Here is a 15,673-nt window from a genome sequence, read left to right as displayed (position 1 = left end):
CTGGAATGTGTAGTTTCCATCCGATGACACTTTCCCATCTTCTGGAGTTGCCAGTTCCAGGTCGGGAGATTCCTGGAGATTTGGGTGAGAAACCTCTAGGGCAGGATTTGGGAGGGACATCAGCTAAGTCTAATGCCATATTGTCCACCCTTCAAATTAGCCAATTTTCTTCAACTGAGCTCTGCCTGAAGATCAGTTGTAATTAAGGCAGAATAGCATGTTATTCTTAGGCCCCTTCTGCACATGCAAAATAATGCACTTTCAATCCACTTTCACAATGGTTTGCAAGTGGATTTTGCTATTCCGCACAGTAAAATCCAGCTGCAAAGTGCATTGAAAGTGGATTGAAAGTGAATTATTCTGCATGTGCGGAAGAGGCCTTGGGCAGAGATTCTCCAGCCATCTTTGAGGATAAACAAAAGCACAGCATGGCCTCATTCTTGATTTAAACCTGCTTGGACCCGTGCCTGCCTCAAAGCAAGGCCCCTGTGCGCCGCTAGCTATGGTGATAGTTACGGCAGTTGACGATGCACACAGAATCAACTTCTTCTTCCAAAAGATGTCACAAAGGCTTTTGGCATCCGTACCTGAAGAGCGAATGTCAATTTTACCAGATGAAGAACCGGTAGAGTCTCCATTAATGATATCCATAAAAAAATCTGCCGGGTTGTTATGCGCCTCACAGTCAAAACCTGTAAAGAAATGGCAGGTCATCCCTCAAACAGCATGTTGTGGAAGCCTGTCCTGAAAACATAAATATGCACCATTTAATGTTTACGAAGCTTCTTCTGAAAAGCTAATGGAGTGCGGCTATGATCCTTCACACACTTACCAGCAGAGGCGGCCTGTCCACTAGGCACCCTTAGCCAATTACCAGTGGCACCACAGAGCAGAGACGCCAGAGCTCTCATGTGGGGTTGGATGGCCAGCTGGCGGCTCAGTGTGCTTGGGCCAGCTGTTAGGTATGACAGCCGCCAGGTGGGACATGGTGATCCCTTGGAATTTCACCCAGTCTCGGGACCACAGAGATGCCTTGGGGGGTGCATATGGCTCTGTACCCCACAGAGATTCCTGTCTTCCCCAGGCTCCATCCCCAAATTTCCAGCAGCTTCCCAACCTGGATCTGGAAATCCTATCCCCCTCATCCCCCACTGGTGGCTAGAGAGAACCTGGCCACCCTAGTGCAGTGATGCTGAACCTCTTCGAGACCAAGTGCCCAAACTGCAACCCCAAACCCACTTATTTATTGCAAAGTGCCAACACAGCAATTTAACCTGAATACTGAGGTTTTAGTTTAGAAAAAAATGGTTGGCTCCGAGGCGAGTGTTTACCTGGGAGTAAGCTTGGTGGTAGTCGGTGGCTGTGCTTTGAATCAACTATGCAATGCTTCGAATGGGTGAATCACGACCCTAGGAGGGTTTACTCAGAAGCAAGCCCCATTGGCAGCAACTGAGCTTACTCCCAGGTAAAGGATCGCACTTTAGTTCTTCCCATGAAAATCAGTGGGGTTTTAACAGCACTTAACCGGGTTACCTACACGTTGCGCCCAGGGGCCCAGGCCAGCCTAGATGTGTGGGGAGGGGATTTTCTGCCCCCCCACACACACACACGACGAACTGTGACACGTGCCCACAGAGAGGGCTCTGAGTGCCACCTCTGGCATGCGTGCCATAGGTTCGCCACCACTGCCCTAGTGTGTGTATGTGAGTGAATGCATCTCTGTGTGTGTAGCTGGCTTAGGGTGGTCTTGCTTACCTGGGAGTAAGCTCTAATGAACCAGGAGACTTATTTCTCTTCTACTAAAAAGACATCTCTCTTCCCCTCTCCCCCATCCATGTTCTCCATGTGCGCAAAGGGTTTTCAGTTTTCTGAGATCAATATTTTTAAATTCTAGGGTTTTTTCCCTATCTGTTATACTCCTTTTTCTAAAGAAAAAAAAAAACTTCTGAATCATCTTTGAAAAGACTGCATCTCAGTCACGGGACAAATATAAGTTTGGGATAATTTCTAAGGTTTGTCCAATTTATGCTTGTTTGAATATGATAGGAAAGAATAAAGCTACTTCAGAAGGAAATATTAATAATTGAATCTTAGCTTCTCTCCAGGATTTACAAAGGTACGCTGAGATAGACGAAGGCTCTTTCCGCACAGGCCTATAAACATGTGTGAAAGGCAGGTTACACGAACCAGTCCTCGCCCTGGCACATTCAGATGGCTGTCTGTCCCATGGACGGGGTGTGCGCCTTCACACGGAGGCGCATTTTGGGGAGGGTTTCCTGCCTCCCTCTGAAGCACAGCTTCTGAGGCACGCATGACTGAGCCCCAGGGCCATGAAACAGCCTCCTGTCCCTGTGCAGATGGGAGACAGGGACTGCGATTCTCTTGTTGGATCGCAGCCGCCTAACGTGCCTCACCGCCGTGGCTGTTTGCTCGGCTGCGAAGTGCATTAAAACAAAAGAATCGCACATAACATGATTCTTGAAAATTCCAGGTTGGGGGTGGGGGGAAACACGAAGCAAACTCACTTTAGGAGTGGGATCCCTGCGATTTTATCCCACCCTTAACCCATGTTTATTGGCCCGTGCGGAAAGGGCCTAACTGGCTCATTGCCAGCCAGTAACCTTCATAACCCTCTGATCATTACACTGAACCTATTCTTGAATTTCTTTTGGTTAGAAATCACACAGAAATCACACATTTCTTCTCACAGTTCTCACCATTATGGAGATTATGTACAGGTGAGTCTTTGGGTTTCTCTTTTCTTTTCTTTTTGCAACAAAACGACATTTATGCAACATTTTCTTATTGAACATACCCCAGTCAGTGCATCATAAACTCACCAAGAGATAAGAAATATGACAGAGCTTTATCAGCCAGGCCATGATATACAAGTTTCCCAGCGGCAAGTAATGTCAAGCTGTCAAACAATTTGAAAATAGAGTACCGAGGCTGATGGATTGAAAAAATAATTGTTTTCCCACTCACCGACATCCTAAATGCAACACAGGAAAGATAATTAACTGATGCAGTTACTCTTTGTTTTTAACACTCTGAACCATTCATAATATCTATGTGAGACTTTAAATAAAAATACTACATTTCAGGTAGAGAATACACAGGAAGGGATGCCATCTAAATCTCTCCTCCCCTAAAATCCTTTCACTAGGAAAAACAACAACCCTCAGCTGTTTTTACTCCTGCCTGGGTGTCAGGGGGATTGTATCTAGTTGATTGAGCTGCATTCCTAGCTCAATGTATTAGCTACAAGATATAGGTAACCAGTCTGTTACCACTGCCATCCTGGGACATTATTTCATTGATCTTTGCTTTATGGCTTCACACACTGAGTAGATAACTAGGCTTTCCCCTGACACTTTGGACTCATGGGAAATGGGATTGTTTCTGTTGTCCTTTGGGGGCCAGATGCCAGGTGGCTCTCCATTTCTATCTATCACCGACCTTGGGGTGCCTTTGCTCTAAACTAACTCTTTTTCACATTCTTTGGGAAAATGGGAGGGGGGATTAACATCGGAATAAAATGGGTAGTAAAAGCCAGGTTCCCCAGAACTGGCTTTGTTCAGCTGGGTTCTTCGATGCCTATCAATAAAAGCTGCTGATCAACGATACAGAGTTCGTTTATTTCTTCAAGGTTCGAGACCTAACATTGGGGAAACCTGACAGTACTCGCAGGTTTGATTTGAATTCAGTATGACCTTAGATTCTAGACGGTTCCTTCCCTGAAAATCTTGCTTGCCTCCAAGGTAGTACTAGATTCAAAACTAACTGTTCTACTGCAGACCAATGCAGCTATCCTCTGAAATGGTCAGACTTGTATGTTTTCCCAAGTAGGAATAAAAGCATCTTTGGAATATCTTTATCCAGCGTGAAAACAGCCACAAAGGTTAAAGGCTCTTCTTCTCTCCCTGTGGTTTTTTTTCAGGTTACCAAATGACCAGAGAAACAGAGCTTTAATATGCAGAAATAGCCAGTGGAAGCTTTTCACGGCATATCTTATCGATAAACACTAGTGACATAATTATACATGACATATATTGGGCTGCTTTGTCTTTGCAGAATCATATATTGTTCAAGGATCATATATTGTACTTTCTATGCTTGAAAAAGCCAATATATCCATTAACAACCAGTACTGCCTTGAGATATTATAGTCATATGTGGACGGAATGCATAGAAGTGAAAAAAATTTGGACAACTGTAATGTTATATATCGAGAAACTGGTGAATATTAATATTGGGATAAATAATGATTTAATGTTCATGGGTGTAATGGAGGATAGGAGGTAGATAAAAAATAATGATCAAAGCAGCACATGTAACAATAGCTTTAGGCTGGAAAGAAAAGAAAAAATGGACAATCCAGAAACGGTTGGAATACATCTGGGAACAAGTGACACTGGACATTTTCGAAATAATAACAAAGAATAAACTGTGGCAAGATAAACAGAGCGAAATCTTGAAGATATGGACCATATATGCTGACTGGATGAAAGAAGCTGGAGTCAATGAGGAGAAATGGGAGAAGAGATTACAAAGAATGAACTTACTGCTGTTTGTTTGATAAAACTATGAAAAAATATAGGGGGGAGGGGGAAAAGGGAAAAAATGTATTGTTTTAAAACGAATGAAGAAAAGCATTAATATAAAATGTAATATTCAAATGATACAATAAAAATTATATATATATAAAAAGTACTGCCTTGAGGAAACAGAAAAAATTACGGATTGGATCTAGCTAATATTTTCACTCACTTCCACCTAATCCCCCTACTTATTACAGCTCTTGCCATGAATGGCTTTTGTCCAAGATCCCGGCACAGCCTTTTTGGTTCTCATTTATGCAATGGTTGAGTTGAGATCTGCCTCAGGGAGACGGAAATGACAGTTCTGGTCTGACAATGGAAAAAGAACAGATTGACGGGTGCAGTGGTAGAGTGGTTTACCTCTATCTCTGGGAGAAAAGAGAGTGTTTGATTGTTAGGCCAGTCTTTGGTAATGAATAGACCTTGCACAATTCAGTTTGATCCTTGGGAAAGGGCAGGCTGGTTTGTGGGGAATATAGTGTGTGAGAGACGATCCAGCTTAGTTGCTAGTCAGCTAAAGGCTATTTGTGCCTGAAAGCATTAATGAAAAATTCAAATCATGCTCTGAAGCCATTACTATCTTAAACCTATGTCCCTCAGCCAGGTATTTCCTTTGTCTACCAGAATACCTGTGCTGTTGATCTGTTCTTTGAAACCAGCCAGCCACAAATCTTCTGTGTTTATATAAAAAGCCATATTCAATGTTTGCACTACAAATTGAATTTTATTATGTATGTGAGCCACCCTGAATTCAGCTCCGGCTGGGAAAAAGGTAGGGTAGCGAGCCAAACAAATAAATAAATAAAACATACCTCACAGCAGCGAACCCCTTCCCACACATTTGCTACCTGCAGAACACTTGGTAACTGAGGGGAAGGTTTATAGTTAAAACAAACCTGCTTCCCCAGAATCATAGGAGGCTGTGTGAGTCCCCTCAGTTGGTTAAAAAAAAGCCTGTAACAGATGTATACGCATTTTCTCAGGAAAACCTATAGCCCCCAACAAATCTAGGGCAATTCACCTTTTTAAGAGTTCCATGACAGAATTGGCCGTGCTGGAATCCAATCCAGTCGTTGGTTCATCTAAAAACAATATTGGAGGGTGTGTAATAAGCTCTAGTCCAATACAGACCCTTTTCTTCTCCCCGCCAGATATTCCACGAGTTAACTGAGTGCCAACCTATGCAGGAGAAAAAAATCTCAAAAGTGAAATTCTTTGGCCTGTAGCAAAACGATTAAAAACTGGGGAAATATTTCATTGTAGTATGATTTAGATTGGGAGTCTCCAACCTTTTTGAGTCTGTGGGCACCTTTGGAATTCTAAAATGGGGTGTTGAGTGCAACCACAAAATGGCTGCTTTGGGAGGCGGAGCCTCTTCCTCCACAGGCACACGTGCATACATATACACAGAGATGAAGCTCAAGTGAAGGGCCCAAGATATCTGATTTTTAAAAATACACTGAGAAAGAGAAACGGAGAAAGGATAAAACCAACACTGTGGTGGCAGCTGCCACTGAAACAAATTATTTTAATCTGCCCAACCAGTCAGATTTCCATTGACCAATCGGAAACTCTGACGGACAGGAGTCCAAACTGGCCCCACCCACTTTCTAAAAACACTTGGTAGCTGCTGGGAAAGGTGTTAGTGTTCACCATGTTGAGGACCCGTGATTCAGAGTATATAGACATCCCATCCTTCTACTAGTACTGGTGCCCAAGAAGGCTTAATGTGTTAGAAATTGATCCAGACAAAGGGAATTAGAGTGGAAACTAAAAACAAAAAGGTCTTGCAGAACCTTTCCCAGAGACCTGCTTGAGGTGGCTCCCAAATTAAAAACAATAAAATAAAATACTAACAATAGCAACAACAGTAAACAAGTCAGGGCATAAGAACATTCAGCAGCATAAAATTGCATTGATAAACAATTCCTAGTCTAGAAGCATACTATAAAAACATTTTTCAAAGACAGAACCCCTGGGCACATGCTCCAAGGACAATCAGGAAGGTGCTCAGTGAGTTTTGTGGCGGAGTAAGTAAGGCGCCACTGCATAACAAGTCCTTTCTTGGGTTGCCATCCATCTGATCTCTGCAGGCATGGACATAGAGAGCAGAGCTTGGAAACAGGATATTAACTGATGGTACAAGAGTAGCCACTCTTTCAAGCACCTTGGTCCCCATATTGTTAAGGGCCTCAAAGGTAAGTAGCAACACTTTGAATTGTGCTTGGATATATACATCCAGAGGTTATAAGATTTCTGATACAGCCTCCATCAATCAGCGACAGGACACCTCTCAATTTTTCCTCAAAGGCAAATAGTGAATAACGTTTCACAGGCACAATTGAAAGCCATCTCCTTCTACAACAGGCAAATCTGCTATCAGAAACTGACATTTCGGCATTTATTCAGCACTGCCATGTAACATCTATACCTTGGCGTTTTCAACTTTAGTCAAATCCAGTTCCACAATGACCTGGTCAACTCTCCCCTTCTTCTCCTCTGAGCTCATAGAAGAAGGCAGCCGAAGCGCTGCAGAGAACTCTAAATTTTCTCTGACTGTCAAGGTTCCCATCACGATATCATCCTTTCAGACAAAACAGTAAGAGTAAAAATCAAAAGAATAAGCTTTCACCTGGAAATTTCTCTACACCACATCCACTATTACACCCTTGTTCGTGCGCATGGATACCATGGCAGGCATAACAGTGTTGCTGAACCAAGTGAAGGAAGGTGACTGTATTTCCCCCAGTTTCCCAAATGATTGACAGTTAACGGACTTTTTCACAAAATTGTTATTGGTGGTCGATGGCTACCGCTGTTGGTGGAAAGTGCTCTCAAGTCATAGTTGATTTATGGTAACCAGGGTTTTAAAGGTAAGGGACAAACAGAAGTGGTTTGCCATTGCCTTCTTCTGTGTCATGATCCTGATCTTCATTGGTGGTCACTCCTCCAAATATTAACCAGGGTCAAGCCTGCTTAGCTTCCTAGATCTGACAAGATCAAGCATAGAGGTCTGCAACCTGCGGCTCTCCAGATGTTCAAGGACTGAAATTCCCATCAGCCCCTGCCAGCGTGGCCAATTGGCTGATGGGAATTGTAATCCATGAACATCTGGAGAGCCGCAGGTTGCAGACGCCACCTAGACTAACCGGATCAGAGCTCATACTTAACCATATGCCATTTGCAAAGAGAGAAATGCCTGTTTCCTTTGGTCTGCTTGCATATTTGTAAACAAATATGCTTTCTGCACTTTTTCCTTATGAGGAAACAGACCCAGAAGTTTTCAAATTCCCTCCTCCTCCTCTACTGAGAAAGCACAGGATGCTATGAGCTATGCCATCATTGGCAGTGATCAGTCGTTCGGGTTTTAGGATTGAGCTGTCCTAAGAAAATGAATTGGCTAAAATCTGATTAAACAATAATATTTATGTAATAGAATAATGAACTTCAAAATACAGTCCACTCAAAGACATCAGATGATATCAGTAAATGGTGCAAAATGTGGGACAGAAAAGGAAGGTTTAAAAAATTAAGACATTATTTGCCCTAACCTGGATAGTCCCAAGTGAGGCAGGTCTCCTCAGACCACAGAAGACAAGCAGGGTCACTATTTTAGTATTTGGATGGGCAAACTCCAAGGGATACCAGGGGTATGATGCAGAGGCAGGCAACAACACACAACCTCCAAATATGTCTTGCCTTGGGAGGAAGGGGAGCTCCTACGGTGGCCCCTTCCGCCCATGCAGAATAATGCACTTTCAATTCACTTTCACAATTGGTTGCAAGTGGATTTTGTTATTCCGCACTGTAAAATCCAGCCACAAAGTGCATTGAAAGTGGATTGAAAGTGCATTATTCTGCATGTGCGGAAGGGTCCAGTGTCACCATCAGTCAGCTGTGGCTTGATGGCACACACACAAAAAAAGACATTTACCTGTACTACGTATCCAGACATACATTTAAACTGTGGAGGTTGAGGGAACCCATTTATCAAAATCTCTCCAGTCAGTCCATGAGGATCTTTCCTTGTTGCTAAAATATCTAATAGGCTAGAAGACAGACAAAATTACTTGGTGGAAAGAAGCTGTTATGCATATATACATTTTACAGATCAGACATCTGAATCTTTTTGAAAGATGATTTTTTAAAATTTACATCATGAAGAAAAAGATACACCAGAAGACTCTCAACAATAAATAGTAATCAAAGTTTTTAAAAATATACTCATAATTACAAAAATATTGCCAATTCACTGTCAGTTGTTAATCAAGGAAGGTATCTACCTTTAGATGAAGGATGGGTTTCCCCAGTCTACCGTCTCAGACCATTTCTGTCAGTTTTGATAGTTAAGTTATTTAGAAGAAGAATTTTGATTTATACCCTACCTTTCTCTCCTGTAAGGAGACTCAAGGTGACTTACAAACTCCTTTCCTTTCCTCACCCCACAACAGACACCTTGTGAGGTAGGTGGGGCTGAGAGAGTTCTGAGGGAACTGTGACTAACCCAATTTAGCACTCTAGTGCAATTTCAATGTGTGTTTTTTGCCCCAGATTGGATACTACTGGGTAGTGAGCTTTTCCTGCTTCAACAAAACATCTTAAGATTTCCATACACCTGCTGAATTTTCCCTGTTTTTCCTATGATCTTTCCCAAACTGGTTTTGGGGGCAGGGTGGTGGTGGTTGATCAAACAGAGCCAGGGTAGGACCCTGGGAAACTTCAGATCTTCCTAGTCCCACCAACAAGGGCACAATTTTTCCTTCCACCCTCCCCTGTGACCACTTCCCTTGCCACCAGTGAGTTAAAAAAAACCAAATTCAAATATGGTCACAAGGTTATAACAATCTATATATGAAACTTTCTGTATCCCCAGCTTTATTTTTTAAAATATATATACATATGCATATACATATACATATATATATACGTATATATACACACATCACACATACACACATACATACATGTATATATACACATACATACATACATACATACATACATACATATATATATATACACACATACATACATACATATATATATACACATACATATATATATACATACATACACACACACACACACACACACACACACACACACACACACACATACATATATATCTAACCAGTTTTATTTCAGAGATACTCCTTTCCCCTTACGTCACTGCAAATAAGGGAGCTAGAGACTGACTTATTTGAAAATAACTGAGAATTCAGAGAACTTCGTGGACAGATCTGCATAATATTATGATATAACAAATATTCAATTGCCAATTTTAAAAAACCTGAAAAGGGCCACTGGTGCCCAGGGCAGGGGGCTATTGCTGGTAGACTGAGGCTACAAAATACCGGGAAATCTGTCTTGTGGAACCTGTGTTGTCACTGCACTGAATTGGCCACTGCAGCAACAACAGGGAAACGCACAAGCCCACCCCCATGCAATAAACACCTTCAAAACTGCCTCCTATATGAGACCGTGATATAGCTTCACTATTGCAAAGCTATTTATGCAATATCCTCAACCTCTCGAGAATTGGTAATAGATTATCAGGTTCAAAAGAGATAATCCTCCAACCCTTCTTTGTTTCTGTATAACACAAAGCACAACCTGACCTTTCTCATCACGCTATATAAATCTTGCTAGTTGTTTTCACCAATTATGTATTGTTTTCTAGGACAAAGCAATTGGTACATTTTCAAACTGGTATAAAAGTTTAGACAAGACAGTATATATACAAACTAGACCAATTTGGCAAATCTTTATTTTAAAAGTACCATAATTTTAAATGGTTATTATTATACAGGACATCACGATCACTAGATAAACAAATTCCCAAACAAGTCTGATGTCCAAGTGAGACCTTAAATATAAAAGATACTTTTCTCGTAAGAAATTAAGTCAAACCAACTCAGATTTTAATTTATATAATTTATATAGGCAAGATAACCTGTACATTCCAAAGCAAAAACTATTGAATTCAGAGAGTTTGTTACACAACAAAACACTTTTATCTTTATTTTTTGCTTAAAACTCTTCTGAAAATCTATCTCACATTTCACCTATATACACATTCACATTTGTGGCACAACTTCAGTTGTTGGCATTGAATGTAATAATATTACACTTTACAGTTAACAAGAAACCAAGTTGTCTTTCTTTCTTATTTAATTGCTTACGATGATTTGCCAGAACCTGTGGGTCCTAGAATTGCATTGAGACCAGGTTTCATGACGCCGCTGTAAAATAAAATGAATTTGTCGCAAGTTCATTACTTAATCTAAACACACTCAACTAATCAAATCCCCTTCCTATAGATACTGCTATGAGTTCACTACTTTGTTTCATTACTTTGAAGGTATCTATCAGAATGATTTTTGCCTCAAGAGATGCTTGATGGGAACCAAGGTTATTCACAAAAAAGTTTCTTGTTTCTTCAACAAAAAAACAGAACCTAAGAATTCAGAAATGGTCTCTTGATGGCATTCTATATCTTGAACGAACCTAATGCAACACTTAAAATTAATCTCCAGCTTTGCTAATATAATGAAGAATTCTGGGAACCTCAAAGAATAACAAATTTACTATCACGGGAGCCTTAAAGCCAGGTGCTGACTCATGAAAAGCTCCTCCCATGACAAATTTGCCAGTTTTTAAGATGCTAACAACTCTTTTCTGCTTTGACAGCAATGTAATGTGTAGCTATGGCCTGGAATTTTGCTAACGGAAGTGCCACTGTGTCCTTGTTACATGTGCTTTCTGTTTTACAAGGATCTTAGGTGTTCTTATTAGTGCTAGATCTGAATTCCAGCTAACTTTCATATTCACATATCCCCTTTTAAGAGTTCATCATTTATGGATGGAACATAAATCATGAGCTCACAATAAAAAGAACAATCTGTCTGAACATCATCTACATAACTGGCACAAAAAAAGGAAATAACAATAATGTGAACCAATACAACTTAATAAAAGTGATTATGTACAGTTAACCCCCCAACAAATAAATACATGTTTATTTATATATATTACTTTTGCATTTTTCCTTCCTTTTTTGTGCAGATGTTGATCAGATAGAGTGTTCTTTTTATTGTGAGTTTGCTGTTCCGATCTTCTTTTTGGATTTGATTATACATGATATTTTTATAAATCATGAGCTCCAAGAAAGCCTATATCCTGAGTACAACTCAAAGGGCTTGGGGGAGGTAGATGTCATTGAATGTTTCAGTGCAGAACACAGGAGGGTTTATTTTTCAGTGCCCATTCCGGCTGTAATGTAATATGTATGGAGAGGATATCACCAGCTGGGCATTGTAGAATCATAGTGAAGAAAGGAGGACTATACCAGACCCATTCTGTTCCATGCAAGGAAACAGTAGAAAGGTACTCAAGGTCAGGAAGCATCAGCAAGCAATTAATTCTTACCTGATATCTGTTAAAATCACTTTTCCAACGGTCTTTCGGAAGCCATAGTAGCCTGTCTTTACTTTTATTTTGTAGCTGATGTTGTAAAATGTCACGGTGCTTCCAGGGGCCACCATGTTTTCTGAAACCGTCACTGTTCTTTTCTTTGGTTCATCTGCATGTTTTGCATGGTCTTCGTTCAAGATCTGCGTAAACCTTTTCATTCTGGGAGAATGGTGCTACTGTGTAAACGATGAAAAAAATCACAGCGAGCCCACAATAATTTCATTGAGAAGAGACTGAGGCATGTCTGTTACTGTACTAGTTCCAAAAGTAGAAACAGGTTCTTGAGGAACATGGGGGCAATGTGGAGGTGGGAAAGGAACTCCATTGGTCCCCAGACCAACCTCCTATGACAGAACCCTCCACCTGACAGGTGAAGGTTTCTTCAGTGATGCTAAGAATCTTTTGAGTCATGGCTCCAGTTCTTTGTAAGAGGAACCATAAGGACCTAGCCCTCATTGTTTGCAGCAGGCAATGGAAAACTGTGCTCTTCTGGGGGTGAAGAATATCTGTCTGGGGCTAATATATAACATATATACATAACATTTCTAATGCACTTGTCATTGTTAATACATTATATTTTAAAGTGATGGATTTCAAAGTAGCCTTGTTAATTGCCTTGAATGTATCGAAAGAGAAACTGGATGTACATTTGTAAATAAATAAGTACAAATAAACAGGATGCTACTGTCATGTTAACCTGGGTTCAAATCCCACCCCCACCCCCCCAATCAGCTACAAAACGTCAGGGATTATCTTGGACTAATTACTATTTTTAACCTACCATGTAAGGATCGTATTTGGAAAGAAAACCAGATTTGCGACCCCAGTCTCCCTGATGGTGAATTAAAAAACCCATATGTGCACAGGTGCACACACTGCAAATGAAAATCTCCTCTTAACGTTACTGTATCGTTTAAAAAAGCAGTTTCAAACCAATCGCTTGCACCTGCCGAAAACGTGGCCGCCCTATGGGCAGCTCCTAACCTTTAGCCCACCTGTACATTTCAGATCCACTGAATACAGGAAAAACATAAAGCGTATCTCATAGGACCACCCACCCATGGGCAGGTTTCTTTTTCTGCAGCTTCCTGATTTCCCGTCTTTAAAGGAAAATTCCCATCTACTGACAAATCGTGGAGGCGGAAGCGTTCCCCATAGACAGCCACCGCTTTCTCCTCTCTTCCACTCCAACCCCAGTTTACCCGGCGGAGATGCTGCTGGAAGGATATAAACAGACCACGCCAGGGCTGCGCGTGCGTCGGAAAAGGCGAAAAGGGGCTCAGGTGGGCTCAGGTGAGCGTGGCAGGGCAGGTGCTCAGGTGCGTCCGGCCACCATCCCCGAGGATGCTCTGGAACGCCCAGCGCGCCTCTGTCCATCTGGCCGCGCTCCCTGAGCAACGGCTCCCTCCGGCGCGTTCCATCAGACTCCCGTGTACACAGGTGGGCGGGGCGGAGGAAGGGTGGGCGGGGCTTCGGAGGCAGGCGCGGGTCAAAGCGCACGTGTGAAGGGGCGCTGCTGCCCCAAAGACCGCGGGTAGCGCCAGGCTGGCGCTGCGTGGGCGGCTTTGGAAGCATTTTCTGCAGTTGTGTCACTGGTGCACCTCAGCATGGGTACTTGTTGCTAGTAGGAACCTTGTCTCATGACCAGGGATAGCTTGGTCTCATCAGATCTCAGAAGCTAAGTGGAGACCGCCCTTGGATTAAATAGTTGGTTAGTACTTGAATGGGCAACAATGGCCCCTTCCACACATGCAGAATGATGCACTTTCAATCCACTTTCACCATTGTTTGCAAGTGGGTTTTGCTATTCCGCACAGTAAAATCCAGCTGCAAAGTGCGTTGAAAGTGGATTGAAAGTGCATTATTCTGCATGTGCGGAAGAAATCCAGGCCATTCCAAACTGCCTCTGAAAGTCTCTTGGATTTTTGAAACCCTTACCGTAAATCCCCTATGAGTTGAGATCAGTTTATCGTTTAATGCAGCCTTTGAGTGGAGAGTGTCAGGCAAGGGTCTGTAATGATGAGGTCTGACTCCTTGTTCTACCATGATCCTCTGCAGGTGAACTTGGGACACTCTTTCTCTGGCAGTCTGGAATGTTTGTGCCCAACAAGGTTGTTGTGAGAACCTGAATGCTCCCCTTCCTCCCCTCCACAACTGGTGGTGGAAAGTGCCACCAAGTCACAGTGCACTGATGGCCACCCTGTAGAGATGTCAAGACAAGAGGCAACCTTGAAGATCCTTGTTGGTCTCCTATCCAAGTATTAACCAAGGCTGACCTTGCTTCGCTTCCAAGATCTAATGAGATCAGGCTAATCTGGACCATCCAGAACCATTCGGAAATATACCTTGTCTTGAAATGGGAGGTTCCATCTAGTCATTGTTGATGAGTCTATGAATTTGTACAGTCCTCTTTTACGCTAGTGTCAGTTACTGTATGCTGGGCATCAACGTGTTCCACAAGTTAATCATGTGTTGTTTGAGATTCTACTGTCCATTGGGCGTGTCCCACATTACAGAATTGTGGGAGCAAAAGGAATAAGTTCTTGCCATTCACTTTCCCTACATCACATTCCAATGTTGTTGTTTCCTCATATCTGAGCTTTTTAAGAGATCTGTGTGTCTGGTAGAGTTTAATGAAGATGTTTTCCAGTTGGAGGGAGACTTTTTTCCTTCTACTCAGAATCCCTTTTCTCTTCACATCTGTCTGCCATTCTGCACAGGATGTGGACAAGATTAGGTCTGAAACATCTCCCCCCTCCTCCTCCCGGGTGCATTTTATCTACCACAAAAGCTCATGCTATTCTGGTTGATCCAAATGAAAATTATGTCATGGCCTTTGGTTCCGGCGCTTTGGGCCAGTGTAGTAGTGCACTGCCGACCCAGCAGTGCCGTAGTAGAACGTTGGGACGCCAACGGACCTGCGGCCTTGCCGGACGCATCGCATCGCACCCCCACTCCTCATCCCCCCACGAGTCACGGGTCATGAACTGTCTGGCTCAATCACCGGGCGCTGGGACAATGGTCTTGCCCCCAGGTGAGGATTAGGCTCAGACGCGTACGCTCCTCTCCGCACGTAGCCAGATGAGATCATGCATCACATGATGATCTCCCGGCCTCCCCGGCCTCCTCGAACTCCCCAGTCCCTCCCTCCCACACTCGAGCATAGAGTAACAATAAAGGTGCCAGGAACCGCAGACGAGAGACTGCTTAGAACACGGACTCCTCCGGGTCTCCCCGCTGCTGGCGATCTCCACCAGATGCTATCTCCGTCTCGCTCGTTTACGCTTGACCGCGGGTCGCATAAATGTTGGTGCTTCAAAACCCGGAATCTCGAACCTCCACCCTGCCTACCGCCGCTTGAAGGGTCGCGCTGATACCGGAAGTCCGCTGGATCGGGCGATCCAGGGACCACACTGCCGGGTATCGCTGTCCTTCTGATCGGGCGCGATCCAGAGACACGCTGGCCCTGTACACTCTCTTCAGTCCGACGGAACACCGTGAGTATGGGAGCTTGCAAAGCAGGGCTGGTGACAAGCACGCGATCTAACTGAAAGCGCACCTAAAATGCTGCAGGGTCCCCAGAAGAGAAGGGAGCGCGA

At 43.0% G+C, this 15,673-nt stretch overlaps 1 protein-coding gene across 1 annotated transcript in view; it reads right to left on the bottom strand.

The window, feature by feature from the left end:
* LOC125439636 (broad substrate specificity ATP-binding cassette transporter ABCG2-like) overlaps window positions 1-12,232 on the bottom strand; it is a 29,414-nt gene extending 17,182 nt beyond the window's left edge. Inside the window, exons 1-7 of the mRNA XM_048508752.1 lie at window positions 12,030-12,232; window positions 10,784-10,843; window positions 8,536-8,650; window positions 7,033-7,185; window positions 5,623-5,780; window positions 2,841-2,992; window positions 588-692 (exon numbers count right to left, since the gene is read on the bottom strand). Of these exons, the coding sequence (XP_048364709.1) occupies window positions 588-692; window positions 2,841-2,992; window positions 5,623-5,780; window positions 7,033-7,185; window positions 8,536-8,650; window positions 10,784-10,843; window positions 12,030-12,232 (946 nt within the window). The remainder of the gene's footprint in view (window positions 1-587; window positions 693-2,840; window positions 2,993-5,622; window positions 5,781-7,032; window positions 7,186-8,535; window positions 8,651-10,783; window positions 10,844-12,029) is intronic.
* Window positions 12,233-15,673: the final 3,441 nt, after the last annotated feature.

The sequence above is a fragment of the Sphaerodactylus townsendi genome, linkage group LG10, assembly GCF_021028975.2.
Source record: "Sphaerodactylus townsendi isolate TG3544 linkage group LG10, MPM_Stown_v2.3, whole genome shotgun sequence".
NCBI lineage: Eukaryota > Metazoa > Chordata > Lepidosauria > Squamata > Sphaerodactylidae > Sphaerodactylus > Sphaerodactylus townsendi.
Note: the sequence above shows the minus strand (reverse complement) of the source record. Positions and strands in the feature narration are given on the sequence as shown.